We start from the raw sequence: 14925 nt of genomic DNA, 5'->3' as shown, positions 1-14925 counted from the left end.
CTAGTAAGAGGCAGTCAGGACCACCTCTGGGTTCTTGGGACTGGAGTCAAGATTCACGACCTCGGTCACTTTTTAAGGAGCCCACTCTCACAGCATTTCTGGTGAATGACGGGAGGCAGGGGAAGCGAGGGACACCCTCGCCTCCGGTTCTGACCCATCCTTACTGGCTAGCTGACCCTGAGGAAGTCCCTGAACTGCTCTGATCCTCGGCATCCCCGTCTGTGAAAAAGAAGCATTCACATCCACCACACAGGGGTGTTGTTCAGATGACAGGAGAGAAGTCGCACGAACACAGCCCCTCGAGGGCTACCTGGAGCAGATCCCGTGCAGACCACGTCCCTTCCATTCCTTCCTCCACTCTGTGCCATGCTCTCGGTCCCAGGCTGCGGCGCCCTGTAAGTCCACCTCCGGTTTCTGTCATCGGCACCTGGGAGAAGAGGCTGGAGGGGGAGGGCGCGGTGCTGAGACCAAAGCCACAGCTGGCCATGTTTGACTCTGAGGAGAAACCACAGACCACCTGAGTCTCTTCACGTCGGCCTCAGCAGTGGTGCAGGTCTCTACCGTGTGACGAGTGTCCCCTCAAAGAGGAAGAAGTCCTCATTCTGGTCATCCAGAGAGGAGAACGAGGTCCAATAGGTAGAGGTTGGACAGGGACAGGCACCAGAATTACTAAGATGGCACTTTTCCGTACCTAGAAATTTCGGGCAGCAAAGCTGGCAGCCTCCGAGGTTGAGGATCTTGTTGAGGGATCCACACATTTGTCCGAGGCTGGTCTAGGTGACAGCTGGTCCCTGCCAGTTGTTCCCAGCTACGGAATAATGTCCAGGGTGCTCAGCACACTTGTTCGGATGACTAAATCACCCTGCAGAATTGCAGACAGCAACTCTGAAAGGAAGGCTACATCACGTGGCGTTCGGACATTCTTCCAAGACCATTTGGAGAGATAAAAATGATTTGAAGTCAGTAAGATACCGACCAAAACACATGAAAGAGGAACGAGATGTCCACAGGGCTCATAAAAAAAAGTTTTGACTTATTCCTGGGAATCTAGAGAGAGCAGGCTTTTGCTGGGGCTCAGGGTGCCTGCCTCTATTGGTATTTTTGGCTGGCGGGCTTCTCCAGCACCCAGTCTGGTTTACGTGAAGCGGAAAGAAAACCCGGAAGAAAACTCACCCACCGTGTCTCTGGGCCCGGATGTCCCAAGCAGTCTGACTTTATTTCCACTGTTCGGTCTCTTAGAATTGTTTTATAAATAGTATCCAGTGGCCTTAGTTGTACTGAGTGGGAAGAAAAAAGTAAAGTACCTCTACTCCATATTTCCTGGAAGCAAAAGTTGAAAGTATATTTTTCTTGTTCGACACTGTCTCATCTTTTGGCTGGTTGGCATTACTTATCTGACCTTGATTTTATGAACGACTTTCATTTGTATTTGAAAACTCTCTCCATCTCAGGAGCTTCTGAGGCATGAACTGGAACTTGTCTCAGATTCGTGGGCACACAGCCTCGTCTCTCATAAATGCTTCCCGGCACCCACGGTGGCTGCAGAATGAGCCACAGCTTTCCAGGAGGTGAGATCCCCGTTCGCCACCGCCTACCTCTGGCCTCGGATAGTCACGATGCAACCACAAATGTAATCCATTTCTCGTTGGGTTTTTTTGTTTTGTTTTGTTTTCTATTGACTAGTCAGTGGGGATAATTGCGATGGGCTTTGTCATTATAACTTTAGTGCCAGAAATTCTCCCCCAAACTCTTGGCCCCGCAGGGTCTGAACCCACTCACGCGGCCAATGGCAAACTGAGGAGGACAGCGGTAGGGACCCGCCCGGCCTGATGCACCCCTGCACCAAGCAGAGCACCCCTGTGAGCCAACACAGGTGCAGCAGAGGCTGATAGGGTCCCAACAGGCACCTGCTTCTTGCTTGTTCAAGAAAACAAGAACCTCAAAACTGCAGGAGAGAGGAGGATCCTCATGAGCCACTACTTTTAGGACCATTATCATACCCACTGACTAGTCAACAGAAGAAAAGGAAGAAAGAAAGCGAGATTAAATTTCTGGTGTTTTCATATGCAGATATATCAACAGGCCACCTTCTCCATGGGGCAGCTTCCCGCTGTAGGTAGGATCCTTTTGCACGCCAGGAAAGACGGACTGTTTGTCTGGTGTTTGGATGCACCCAACACCAACCTAAAGAGGCATCCTTGACCGCGGGCAGAAATCTCTCGGACGAAAGAAGAAAAATAAAAACATAGGAATGCCTGCCTGCATTTACACGTGACCTGTATGTGTGGTGAACATTTTATTCTTTCCCCACAAACGGGTCAAGGGAAGGACACTTCAGGGTTGGAACACAAGAATGCCAGGTTGGCATTCTTTGAAAAGCAGAATTATAAAATCTGGGGGGGGAAGGGGGGGAATCAAAACAAGCGTGTGTCCCCAGTGCGCTCGCTGTTGTTTGTAGACTGAGGCCGGTGGTAGAAACTGCAAACCGTTCTGAATGACCCAAGACCATGATTCACATCCCACTGGCGAGCAAAGCCAGATGCGTGTGCGTTCTCTGCAGCACCTCAGAGAGGAGGTTGGCTGCGTGGGTGAGATACGAATATATTAATTTCCCGGACGCTTAGCCTACCGGGCAAAGATTAACAGGCCCGTGATACGTGAACGCTCTCCGATTTCTCCCTGGGTGATACAGAGGAGGGCTTGTTTGTGGGGTTGGGGTGAGGTAAGGCAAGCTCTTGGGGAGTGATCTTACCACACACACAACATCTGGCCCTGTTTCTTGCTCAGGGCACCCCGGGAGAGCGGCAGGACACATGTCCGCTGGAGGAGGGCACAGTTGGAAATTAGCCTGACCAAGTAAAAGTCTGGATCAAAGGTTGGTCTCATTCTAAAGTAAACTCCCTCCAACCCTCTGACTTTTGGATAAGAGCTGAACTGAGCCGGCCACGGCCTCACTCGGGGCCACTCGCACCAGCCCGGGGAAGAGCATCAGGACTCCTGCCTCCGATAATAATGCCAAGTGTGGATGACATCCTAGAGCACATAGGGGAATTTAACTTCTTCCAGAAGCAGACGTTCTTTCTCTTAGCTCTGCTCTCGGCCGCGTTCACCCCCATCTACGTGGGCATCGTCTTCCTGGCCTTCACCCCGGATCACCGCTGCCTGAGCCCCGGGGTGGCCGAGCTGAGCCGGAGATGCGGCTGGAGCCTGGCAGAGGAGCTGAACTACACAGCGCCGGGCCCGGGGGCCGCGGGCGAGGCGTCCCCTCACCAGTGCCGCCGCTACGAGGTGGACTGGAACCAGAGCGCCCTCAGCTGCGCGGACCCCCTGGCCGGCCTGGCGGCCAACAGGAGCCACCTGCCGCTGGGCCCCTGTCGGCACGGCTGGGTGTACGAAACACCCGGCTCGTCCATCGTGACCGAGGTGAGTGACTGCAGGACTCAGGGCAGGCGAGAGCCAATACACTGACTTTTCTTAAGGGAGAAGCCGGTAAGGCCTGGTTCTTACGCTGTCTGGACGTGATTTGGGGGCTCAAAGGATCTTATAAAATCCTCATTTCCGACAAGAACATGGAGCCTCTTATTTCTCTGGAGGATGAGTGAATTAGTGAAAACTTCGTCAAATTCTGGCAATAATGATTCCAGTTTATGTAAGTTTCAGGGGTAAGAAACAAGGGAAAGCATAGCCGAATTCTTGGACATAATTCCAGGAAAAGGAAAATTTTTAAGCCTCTTTTTTCTGGAGCCTGAAAGTTCATGGAACTCACCTGAACGGTGCCTTACCATGATACGATACATTTTTCTCTTGATAGCTACTTTTTTCTCTTGGATTTGCTCAAAATGTTTGCATAAAAACCATCTGGGGTTGAAGTTTCTGCTATGGTGCTATTGTTTTATTAAAAACTACAGTCAACATTAATAGCTAATTGTGAAGCCTCCTTTTAATAAATACAGAGAAAACAAAAAAAAAATGGGGACCTGCTTTTATTGGAGGCAAACCAAAATGGGAGGGTGCATTTATTCTGAAAATACAGAGAAAGCCAGCTGCCTGGCTTAATTTAAAATGACTGCTTGGGTAACGTGAAGACATTCTGTATAAACAGACATTTAGGTACTGGAGCTTTTCTTTTTTTTTTTTTATTAAAAAAAATTTCTTTAATGTCTATTTGCTTTTGGGAGAGAGAGAGAGAGAGACAGAGACAGAGGCATACCCAGGGGAGGGGCAGAGAGAGAGAGAGGGAGACACAGAATCCGAAGCAGGCTCCAGGCTCTGAGCTGTCAGCACAGAGCCTGACACGGGGCTCGAACTCACAGACCAAGAGATCATGACCTGAGCCGAAGTCGGATGCTCAACCGACTGAGGCACCCAGGCTCCCTGGTACACGAGCTTTTCTTAAATGGTCCGTTGCTTACATGAAACCATAGATAGAGATCACAGATATAACATCATACAATTTCAAGAGGCTTTACAACGTTGCTAATCTCATCCCTTCATACAGAGATGAGAAAACTGAGTCCCAGAACAGAGAAAAATTTTGCCCAAGGCCACAGAGTTAACAGTTCACTCTAGAAACCAAATTTCCACCTGTTCCTTCAACATTGCTTCTTGTTCCAAATGAGAGCAAATGTAGCAGGCTGTGAAAACATTCCAGATTCCCTTACTATTTTTTTAAATGTGTATTTATCTATTTTTGTGAGAGAGAGGGAGAGAGCATGAGCAGGGGCAGGGGAGAGAGAATCCCAAGCAGGCTCCATACTGTCAGAAGGAGCCCGATGCGGGGTTTGATCTCACGAGCTGCGAGATCATGACCTGAGCTGAAATCAAGAGTCGGAAGCTTAAGTGACTCAGACACCCCCCGACCCCGATTCCCCTACTGTTAAAGAGACAGCAAAGAGACGCTGAATACCCCAGCGCCCTCGGGCCAGCGTTGGCATCCAGCTTACACACCCATTTGCTTTTTCGTATCAACATTAGAAAGGGAAAATGGAGCAACATGGAGTACTTACCTGATTTCAGCTAGTTTCGCCAACAACAGATTTTGGCTTAATGACATGCTTCTAGGTGGAAGGCTAAATAGATTGTGGGACAAATCTCTTGGTTGTATAAGGAAAATTCACATAAGCAAAAAAAAAAAAAAAAAAAAAAAAACAGTTGGTTTATTGCCATTCATCCACATCAGCTCAAGGCAAGGAATATTCGAGGAGTTCCCTGGGCTGAGCTGTGTCTAACAGGATTTTGTTTTCTCTCCTGACCCGGGAAACCTCTCGCCCCTCGGCAGTTTAACCTAGTGTGTGCCAGTTCCTGGATGCTGGACCTGTTTCAGTCGGCTGTGAATGTAGGATTTTTTATCGGTTCTGTGGGTATCGGCTACATAGCAGACAGGTGGGTGTCACACAAATGTGGTGGAATTTAAATAGTCCCGCAGGTCCGGAAAACACTTGGATTCACCTGCCCCTGCTTGAATAGCATCCTTTCCCAAAGCACACAGACCACAGTTTCCTGGCCTCATGGCAGCCATCTTGACAATTTGAGATGTCTTCCGCTGCTTTGATAACCATGGCCGACGTGTCTGTTTTCTAAGTCCCTGGGGTCACAGAGGAATGTTCTATATTGGGCAGCAGTTTTTCCGCGTGGACTATCCAGAAGCCTAGGGTTAGAAGGGAGAGTAATAAATGATGTGACCCCTTTTGTGACTCCCAGTTCATTGGCCTCATCACTAGGTCCCCATTCATGAACCATCAGGGCTCCTAAGCTCTCCCTCCTCTGCCTGCCTCTCATAGACCCAAAGCCAGTGTAGACCTGCCCTGCAGCTGTCCTTGCCTAGCCCATTGGGTCACAGAATTCCTGATAGGGATCCTGGGGACAGATGTAATTGTGGGTACGGAACCTAGGTTATAATCTGGTAAAAGGGACACAGGGACCGTCTACCCTGACAGAGGTAAATATCCACTATCACAATGTCAGTGTTTCCGGAGAGAGACGAGGAAAGACCTGTGTGTGTGGAGCATAGAGCAGATGGTCCTCTGAAGAGGTCCGGTTCAGGGAGCTAGTTTTCAGTGAGTCGTACTAATCCAGCTCTGCCTGTATCTTTTGTATGTCCATCACTTTGCACTCCCAGATTTACTGTGCTGAAAGTGGCTTTTGACATGCATTTTTACTCGGTTGATGGCCAATTAGATATTTTTCGGAGTCCTCAAAAGAGAAAGTAACAGAAAAATTTGCTTTATAGCTGATACTTGAGCACTCGAAATACCAACTGTTTATTGGGTGTTCTCCATGTGCCAGGCACTGTGCTCCAGTGTTTGAACAGTATCATTCTCGTGAATAACCAGAGCTAGTGCTATGTAACTATATAATAAATACATATAATCTAGGTAAACCCGCTTTATGCTCACTGCTTTCCCCAACTAGATCTGTGGTAGAGATAAACCCAAACCTGTATTATATTAAATGTAAACAGAATATTTTCTTTGATGATGCTATATGGTCAGGCTGGATGGAAACTTGCAAATGAGTTAAAGATCGGTAACAATAGTTAATCCATCCCCTCCCAGGGGCATCTGTGTGTTCACAGCCCGGGCCCACTGTGGCGGCGGGAGGGAGAGGGGATGGCAGTCGAGGCCGCTGAGCCACAGGGCAGTCCATCCATCGCTCCACTTCAGTAACTGTCTGCTCCGCCCTCCTTCAAAGGTTCTTCCTGGAACTTTGTGTGGGAGGCTTGTGAGGTAAAAAGGAAGGTCATTTGCTTTTATTTTCATTGCCTCACAACCAATAGGTCGATGGTTTGGAGATGAGCCCTTAAGTCAAGAGAGCTGCAGGCAAGGGACGGTCTAGAGTGTGTGGCTGTCCGGCCCCCTGCCTCCTTGCCCCCTCTCCACTCCCTCCTTCCCATAAGGTGGGGATACTAACACTCAGCTGCCAGGATGGAAGTGAGCAAATAGGTGACTGAACGTCTCGGCTGGTTAAATAAATGAGTTAATTATTCTCACCCCACTCACAGAGAAGGAGACAGGTTATAATTCCCCACTGACAGTGCATTCCTGATTTATAACCCTGAGTCAATTATCCACCTTTTTGGATGACCTCATCTCATTATTTTCTCCTATTGTTGAAATCTTCTATGTAAAGTTGATTACTCACTATTCTTCCCCAAAAAGCTATATACAAATCTCCATTTCTTTTCCTTTTTTTTCTTGAAAGAGAGAGAGAGAGAGAGTACAAGCTGGGGAGGGCAAGAGGGAGAGAGAGGGAGAGGATCTGAAGTAGGCTCCATGCTCCGTGAAGAACCCAACGACGCGGGGCTCAGTCTCATGACCCTGAGATCATGACCTGAGCTGAAATCAAGAGTCAGACACCCAATCGACTGAGCCGCTGGGCGCCCCCATTTATGTTTCTTAAATTGTCTGAATTTCTGTTGTTTATTGCCCCTTCTTCTGTTCTACTTGCATATGCGGGTGAGAGTCTGCAATAGCACAACAGCCATTGGATTAAAAAGAAAAAGCAAGTTATCTTTTGCATAATTAATGCTTTTTTCTGAACAATATTCAGATTCTATACAATGGTACAAAATCTCATGGAAAATCATTTCGTGCTACGGATTAAACTAACATTACTAAAATCGATTGCCTTCTGTGATGCTTTTTAAAGATATGAACCAACAGCTGATTAGGGTATCTTTTAGAAGAAAACCAGGAGGATATTATGAAAAGGTTGCAAATAAGAATACTGAGTTTTACACCATGTCAACTTTCTGGAAGTCAGCTTTGCTGATGGAAGGGAGGGCTGAAGGAAGGGCATGTGTTAGAGAATTTGAAAACAAGCCCTTAATAATATGTCTAACTTATGTCATCATTCAAACCTCCTAAAGAATATTTTTTAGTATCACCTGATGCAAAAAAAAAAAGGGTAATCTCTCACCAATTCCCGGTTTTTTACTCTACTGATGGGTAGTTGTAAGTTCTGTATTTAGTGGCATGCCTGTAAATGTTTAATGACCGGCTTTCTGAGGGATAAAGGCCTGGTGTGTAGAATTTGCTGATTTCCCTGGTGTAAGTACTCCCACAGTGGTCCATTTCAAGCTACCAAAGTGAGGTCACTGGACACAGGGTTGACCAGAAATAGGCACCATTGTATGGTATTTCCACTGTATGGATACAGCAGACAGAGGTAAATAATCTCATGAGCATAGATAATGGCCGAACACAGTAGAGTAATTAGGAAGCAATGTTTTGCATATTTATTACACTTGTTTTTAATCTAATTTCCTTATTTTTAAGTGTAGGATTTAATTTCTAACAGTGGCTGTGTTTAACAATTAGCTTGCAAATTTTCTGAGATCCTAATGACCAGCTAACAAGAGCCAGCCCCTATTCCTCTGTATTTTGTGATGGAACTAGATCAGAGCAGAATTGGAGTCTCAACGGGTCATGGTCAAACTTACCCAGCTATGTGAAATCTTCCAAAACAAGTTCTCCGCTACCGACCACGTGCCAGGCACTGTACTGGGCACACTGATGTGTTATAGATCATTTAGACTCATCACAGCCTTTTAACATGATTTTGTTATTCCCAGTTTGCAGATGAGGAACCTGAGGCTCGGTGAAATGAAAGCAGTGCCCCCCAGACATTAATGTGCATGTAAACCAGCTGGGAATCTTGTTAAAACTCTGATTCGGATCCAGCAGGCCTAGAGTGAGCCCTGAGCCTGCATTTCTAACCCCTCCTACACGATGCGGATGACCCTGCCCACATTCTGAGTGACAAGTAGTCAAATACGTATGAAGCCAGAAATACTGGAATCCACCCCCCTCTCCTGTTTCAGCTCTTTGTTTTTCATTTAACCACTTACGTGGTTGTGTTGCAGGCAGAAAAAGTCCCAAACCACTATCCCAGATCTCCAAAACTTCTCCCAACCATGCCACAGTTTTGTAATGGCGTCGTGACTTTATTTGGCACGTGATCCCCGCTGAAGTTTTTCTGCATCACAGATTTGATTTTCTGAAGGTTTTCATGCTCTCAGTTTCCAATGGTAAATATTCCCTCTTATCAGCCACAGGATTTTGTCCATCTACAGGAGCGTGACTAGTATGGGAGGCCCAGGTCAACTTTGGAAGCTAAAGAGCTATCACCTGAACAAATGTTTAAAGACTCTTTCAGGGTAAAGGAAGGGGTGTGGGTAGGAGAACACGGGAGATGAAAGGCTAAAACATTTTGTCAAGATGGGATTTTGGAAGACTTTGAATAAAAGGCCAAAGAGGCAGATATTTACAGTGGGGAACCATTGACTGAGAATTAAGAAATCAATGGTCCAAACAGTGTCTTAAGAAGTTTAGCAGTTTAGGGGCACATGGGTGGCTCATTCGGTTAAGCGTCCAACTCTTGATTTCAGCTCAGGTCATGATCTCACCGTTTGTGACACTGAGCCCCACGTCGGGCTCTGCGCTGGCAGCATGGAGCCTGCTTGGGATTTTCTCTCACCCTCTCTCCCTCTCTGCCCATCCCCAGCTCATGCATGATCGTGCTCTGTCACTCTCAAAATAAATAAGTAGCCATAAAAAAAAAAAAGAAAGAAGTTCAATGGTTTACATTTATTACTCATGAGAATGCTTGATCTTTCAATTTCCAATTTAAAACATTAACATTCCCCGATAATTGTTAAGGATGTCGTGGATTATTTTCAAACGGTCAGTTGGTATTGAAATGGTCGCTAGGACGTAGTAGCCTAGGAGCAGAGTAAGTATTAAAAAATATTCAGCCACCATCAAATGTGCAAAGGAATGACATAAAACAGTCCGTGACTTGAGTTTGCAGTGGATAAGCAAAGACTGACTAAAACATTGCCTTCTATGAAGAATCTTTAAAATACCCATTAACGGCCAACTAGGACGATTCTTAGAACAAAACAAGGCGGACGCGATGACAACATGAATTAGCAGTGCTCTGCCCCAAGTCAACTCTCAGACAGCCTGCTTGACACACAGAAGGAAAGACATGGGGGGAAAGGAAGCCAATGTCTCTAGCTCTTTCCGTGTAATATCTCACTTAACCCTCTTGTCGACTGGGTAGGACAGGTCTTTTCCAGCTGAGGAAACAGAAAGATTGACTAACACAGACATCGGAGTAATTGGTAAGGCCAAGATTCAACCAGGTTTCAAAGTTTTCCCCTCCTCTGTGTCCTGGGACCCTCTCCAGGTCCCTAAGCTGATGAAAACCCAAGTCTCTCAGATAGAATGTGAAGAAGCTAACCTGGGGTACTCCATGACAAAGGCCCTCCGCCCCCGCAGCTGACACCAGAGACCATTTCCGGGGAGACATGCAAATACCCGAAAGTCCAAAGGCAGTATTGAAATTTTTGTTTTTCCAAAAGAAAAACTCTCTGGGGTGGGCAGTTGGTGGAGACTGTTGGTGCAGAGGCCCCAGCTTATAGGATGATGGAAGACCCAGATGGGCCCCTGGGTGGCCTGGAAGAGTCACCCCCTGCCTGAAGACCCTCCACAGTGTGAGACTGAGAAGGTTCTGGGGCCCTGGGGTGAATGAGGCATAGAATTTTCACAGAGTGCCCTGGGGAAAAGTACTAAAGTGAACTGACCTAAAGTCAGGGATCCTCCCTAGGTGGGCATCAAACCGCGTCTCCTGAGTTTGCCTAATTCAGAGCCAACCTCCTCTTGAGACTTGCATAACTTCTGTGCGTTTTCTACAGCCTTCATGAATCTAATCTAATTCTATTTTCTCTCCTTGCAGGTTTGGCCGTAAGCTCTGCCTACTGGTTACGATCCTCATAAATGCTGCATCAGGACTCCTGCTGGCCGTTTCCCCAAACTATACCTGGGTGTTAATTTTCCGTTTGATCCAGGGGCTGGTCAGCAAGGCAGGCTGGCTTATAGGCTACATCCTGAGTAAGAATGTTTGTGGCTGCTGCTTGGAGAATTAAGTGACATTTTGCCAAAATCCATAGGAGAAGGGAAGGGCTGGGCCCCAAAACGGACCCAGCTTCAAGAAAATGTTGAGAGATTTTTTTTTTTCTCTATCAAAAGTATTTCTAAAATCTTTTCAGCAACTCAGTCTACATTCTTTCTATAAAGAAAACAATGAAGGCAGAAATGAGGGTAAACATACCATCCAGATTCTAATATAACTTTTTAGGAAAAAGCTTTCTATACCCGGGGGTTTACATGCAGAGAAAAATCTAGCCCTCCAGGTCTATACATAAAGAAAATTCAATGGTGAGACATACGTCAGCTTTATGAGGGACTTCACTGCTTTGCATGAATGGATTCTTGCAAACCACTGTTCTCCTCAATTTATATACGAGAAAACGGAGAATATAAGCCCCGTAGGCAATCTAGATTCGACAGCCATTTGTCTGACCAGGAATATCATTTCATCCCACACACTGGTAGCCAGTTATGCTTAAACTCCACGGAGTCCGGGAGAATACTTGAATCCCAATAAAATAGCAAAGCGCCTTTAAAGCCATAGTGAGAAAAATTAGCACCATAATTAGATCTGGGGGATTAACGCCATCATTACTTGCCCCTGGCTACATTCAAAGAGCATCCATACAAAGGGAAATGGGCGCTTTGAAATCCAAACCATCACCATCATAAAACTCTCATTACCCATGAGAACTAGAATATGAAGAGCTGGAATATGTGTGCTTAAAATTTCACCTGGTAAAGTTAATTTGGGGAACTCTGTGAGATGCAGAAGGCTACTGTCTTGGTAGGCACCTCCCTAACGTATTCCCAGGCAACAAAGGAATTAATTAATGTACAGTTATTCAACCAGTAATTGGTTTTTAGAACACATGATATGTAGAAATATGTGTAATTTCATTGTATACATTTAAATTTCAGCCTTCTGCCCATTAATCTCTTCTCCAGTCCCTCTGAATGTCCTTGAGGTACACCTTGCTGCTTGACCTCTTCCCTCCCCACCACCCTCAGACCTCTCCGTGGCCGCAACCACTTTGAAAGGCAGATATTTCTATTTATTGAGCACTTACAGACTTTTGTTTAACTCTGTTTTAAATACTTTTTGATAATTGGCAGTAATTTCTAGAAATATTTTGGGGGCGCATTTATATTTGGTTTATAAATAGTTGACCTCTTGAACACGATTCCTAAACATTTAAAGCAAAAGGTCTGTGGCTCGTGGAATATCTGGAATTGAAGTTCTAGAGCGTTTGTGGTAACGAAATGACTGTCCCCTAAATCCATGTCCTGCAGACTTCATACATCTGTCAGGGTGGAGCCATGGAATGGGGGAAAGCTGATTCGTATGCCACATGCAGAGTTATGCTGCCAACCTGGCTCTTGGAAAACAAAGAGCCATGATTTGTTGTCTGATACCTAAGTTGTAAATACTCCCACCATGACTGAGGTTAATGGGTTTAATGACCAAGTTGCAAAATCCCTGAAAATTTATAAAGCGGTTCGTGCAAGCCAATGCTAGCAGACTCCAATCAGTTGGGAAACCCACTGCTAGGTTTCCAAGACATTTACATGCATTATTAGGATTGGCAAGAAAATACTTAACTCATATAAGAGATGTTCATTTACCTAAGAATCCTTTACAATCTCAATTCAGTGCTTGATCCATTTACTCACATCGTAAATTACCCCTGCCTTACTACTCTAGATCAAACTTTTGCAATTAGAAACAACTGGGTTACGTAAAAAAAAAAAAAAAAAAAAGCAATCACATGGGGCACCTGGGTGGCTCAGTCAGTTAAGCATCTGACTTCGGCTCAGGTCATGATCTCGGGGTTTGTGAGTTCCAGCCCCGCATCAGGCTCTGTGCTGATGGCTCAGAACCTGGAGCCTGCGTCGGATTCTGTCTCCCTCTCTCTCTCTGCCCCTCCCCAGCTCATGTTCTGTCTCTCTCTTAAAAATAAATAAACTTAAAAAAATGTTTAAAAAAAAAGCAAACACAACTTAAAAAAATAAAAACTTTGGATTGCTTCAAAAAAACATTTTTTTTGCATGTATCTGAAATCCAGTCACATTTTCCCTGGAAATTATTCTATCAATCAAACATTTTGCTCACACTGGCAGGCCTTTCCCCCCGCCACCCAATGTGGAATTACAAGATCTTATATTACTACAACAGCAAAATTATAACAAAATCAGTCCCAAAGAACACTTAAAATTATTCAGAAAGTTGTATACAACATTCTAGAACTTGGACTCTTTTTTGAGGCTGGCACTCTAGTTTCCCCGAAGTTGGATGGCCAACTCCCTGTCCTACTGACTTGCGTTGACCGTTTGGATTCTCTCTGCAGTTACAGAGTTTGTCGGGCTGAGCTATCGGAGAACAGTGGGCATCGTTTACCAAATGGCCTTCACCGTTGGGCTCCTGGCGCTGGTGGGGGTGGCATACGTGCTTCCTCACTGGAGGTGGCTCCAGCTCACTGTTTCCCTGCCCAACGTCTTCTTCTTGCTCTATTACTGGTAAGTCCATTTGGAACAAAAAAGGAAATAACTTGAGCTATTTTGTTTTCCTGAAAAGGCTACCTCTCCTTAATGCACACCATCCTTCTGTATTGCAAGGTGTCCTTCACTCTTTCCCTTCATGGAAAGCCCAGGTCAGTGTTTCAGGGATAAAAACAAAACAAAACAAAACAAAAACAACAACAAAAAAAAACCCATGAACTTCAACGTGTCTTGCCCTCTGGAAATCAAATGTCCTTTTGCTTTGGGCTTAAGAGTTTTATAACTCACATCTTTTTACATTATTAATGTGGTGTTTAAATTAACTTTTAGTGGCTGTAATGCCCTTGGCAGAGGTTGACAATATTACTATTCTCATTCCATCCCTGCTCAGAGGAGACTTTAGCGTGCAAGTGTTACCACTTCCCACATCCCTGCCCAAGGCACACATCTCCAATCAATCCAGCAGTCTTTATCCCAGATCAGGCAGACCATGTCAGTCAGAGTCGCCAGGACATGTGAAACTTGTTTGTCACACCTGCCGGGGAAACCGTGGAAACAGCAGAAACTATCAGAAATTCCTAATGCGAGTTTACCTGAAATAAAACAAGAGGGATGCTAGGTCATCGTGCAAATCCCTCTCTCAAGCAACAAACCACTTTCTGGACGTAGTCACCTGTTCCTCCCAGAGTCATCCTGTCTAAGAATTAAGCATCTCAACCCTTTCCAGAAAGCCTGGCTCTCCTCCAAAATCCGGTCAAACTCTGAGAGGGACCCTTACCTCCCTCCCATATCCATTCTATCTCCTTTGCATCTCTGAAGCCACCCCCACGATAGACTCACCCTGGTTTCTTTGACATTCGCTCTTCCATATCCTCCAATGCATGTTTCACACTCCATTTCTAAAATTAGTTCCACCGTGTTCCCTTCCTGCCTAAAAATCTTTCAACGGTTTTGTTTTTCTGATGCTTTAGCATCACAGAAAAGGTGCACCTCTCATCCAAGTTCTGGTCACCTCTGATGTGTTGCTTCTTGCCATTGTTACTCAATAGAATCAAATTTAATTTACTTCCAATTTTACGACCTCCGTGATGGGCCTACATCATCGAAAATCAGTGGAGATATAGAGTAGAAAACAGGTGTTTAGGGGGAAGAGTGGAGGCAAAGAGGTTAGGTAAGGGACTATCGCCATAATCCTTGCAAGAGAGACAGAGCCTGAGTTAAGACAAGTGGTGGCCTATGAAGAGGAGAAAACTGGAAAGAAGTTTCATCAGCGAGCAGGGACAGAGCCTGGTGGAGACCAAATGGGAAGGTTTAGGGAGAGGAGGTGCCTCGTGGGTGGAGTGGAGGCTTCTGTGTCTGCACGTGCTGAGATAAGGAGCACAGGAGGAGGGGTGGGTTTGAAAGGAGGGATGATGAGGGCGAGCTTTGGACACGCCCAATCTGAGATCCATCTGGAAAGGACATCAATGTGTACACGGCCAGGGGCGGTTGA

The 14925-nt window shown here is 45.8% G+C and overlaps 1 protein-coding gene across 2 annotated transcripts in view; it reads left to right on the top strand.

Annotated features, from left to right (window-relative positions):
- Positions 1 to 3012: 3012 nt before the first annotated feature.
- The window catches only part of LOC125166130 (solute carrier family 22 member 2), a 30985-nt gene continuing 19072 nt past the window's right edge, over positions 3013 to 14925 (top strand). For both annotated transcript variants that reach the window (XM_047859855.1, XM_047859854.1), the window contains exons 1-4: positions 3013 to 3423; positions 5279 to 5382; positions 10741 to 10895; positions 13283 to 13451. In XM_047859855.1, the coding sequence (XP_047715811.1) occupies positions 3013 to 3423; positions 5279 to 5382; positions 10741 to 10895; positions 13283 to 13451 (839 nt within the window). The remainder of the gene's footprint in view (positions 3424 to 5278; positions 5383 to 10740; positions 10896 to 13282; positions 13452 to 14925) is intronic.

This window comes from Prionailurus viverrinus, chromosome B2 (genome assembly GCF_022837055.1).
Source record: "Prionailurus viverrinus isolate Anna chromosome B2, UM_Priviv_1.0, whole genome shotgun sequence".
Classification (NCBI taxonomy): Eukaryota; Metazoa; Chordata; class Mammalia; order Carnivora; family Felidae; genus Prionailurus; species Prionailurus viverrinus.
This window is presented reverse-complemented; position numbering and strand designations above follow the sequence as displayed.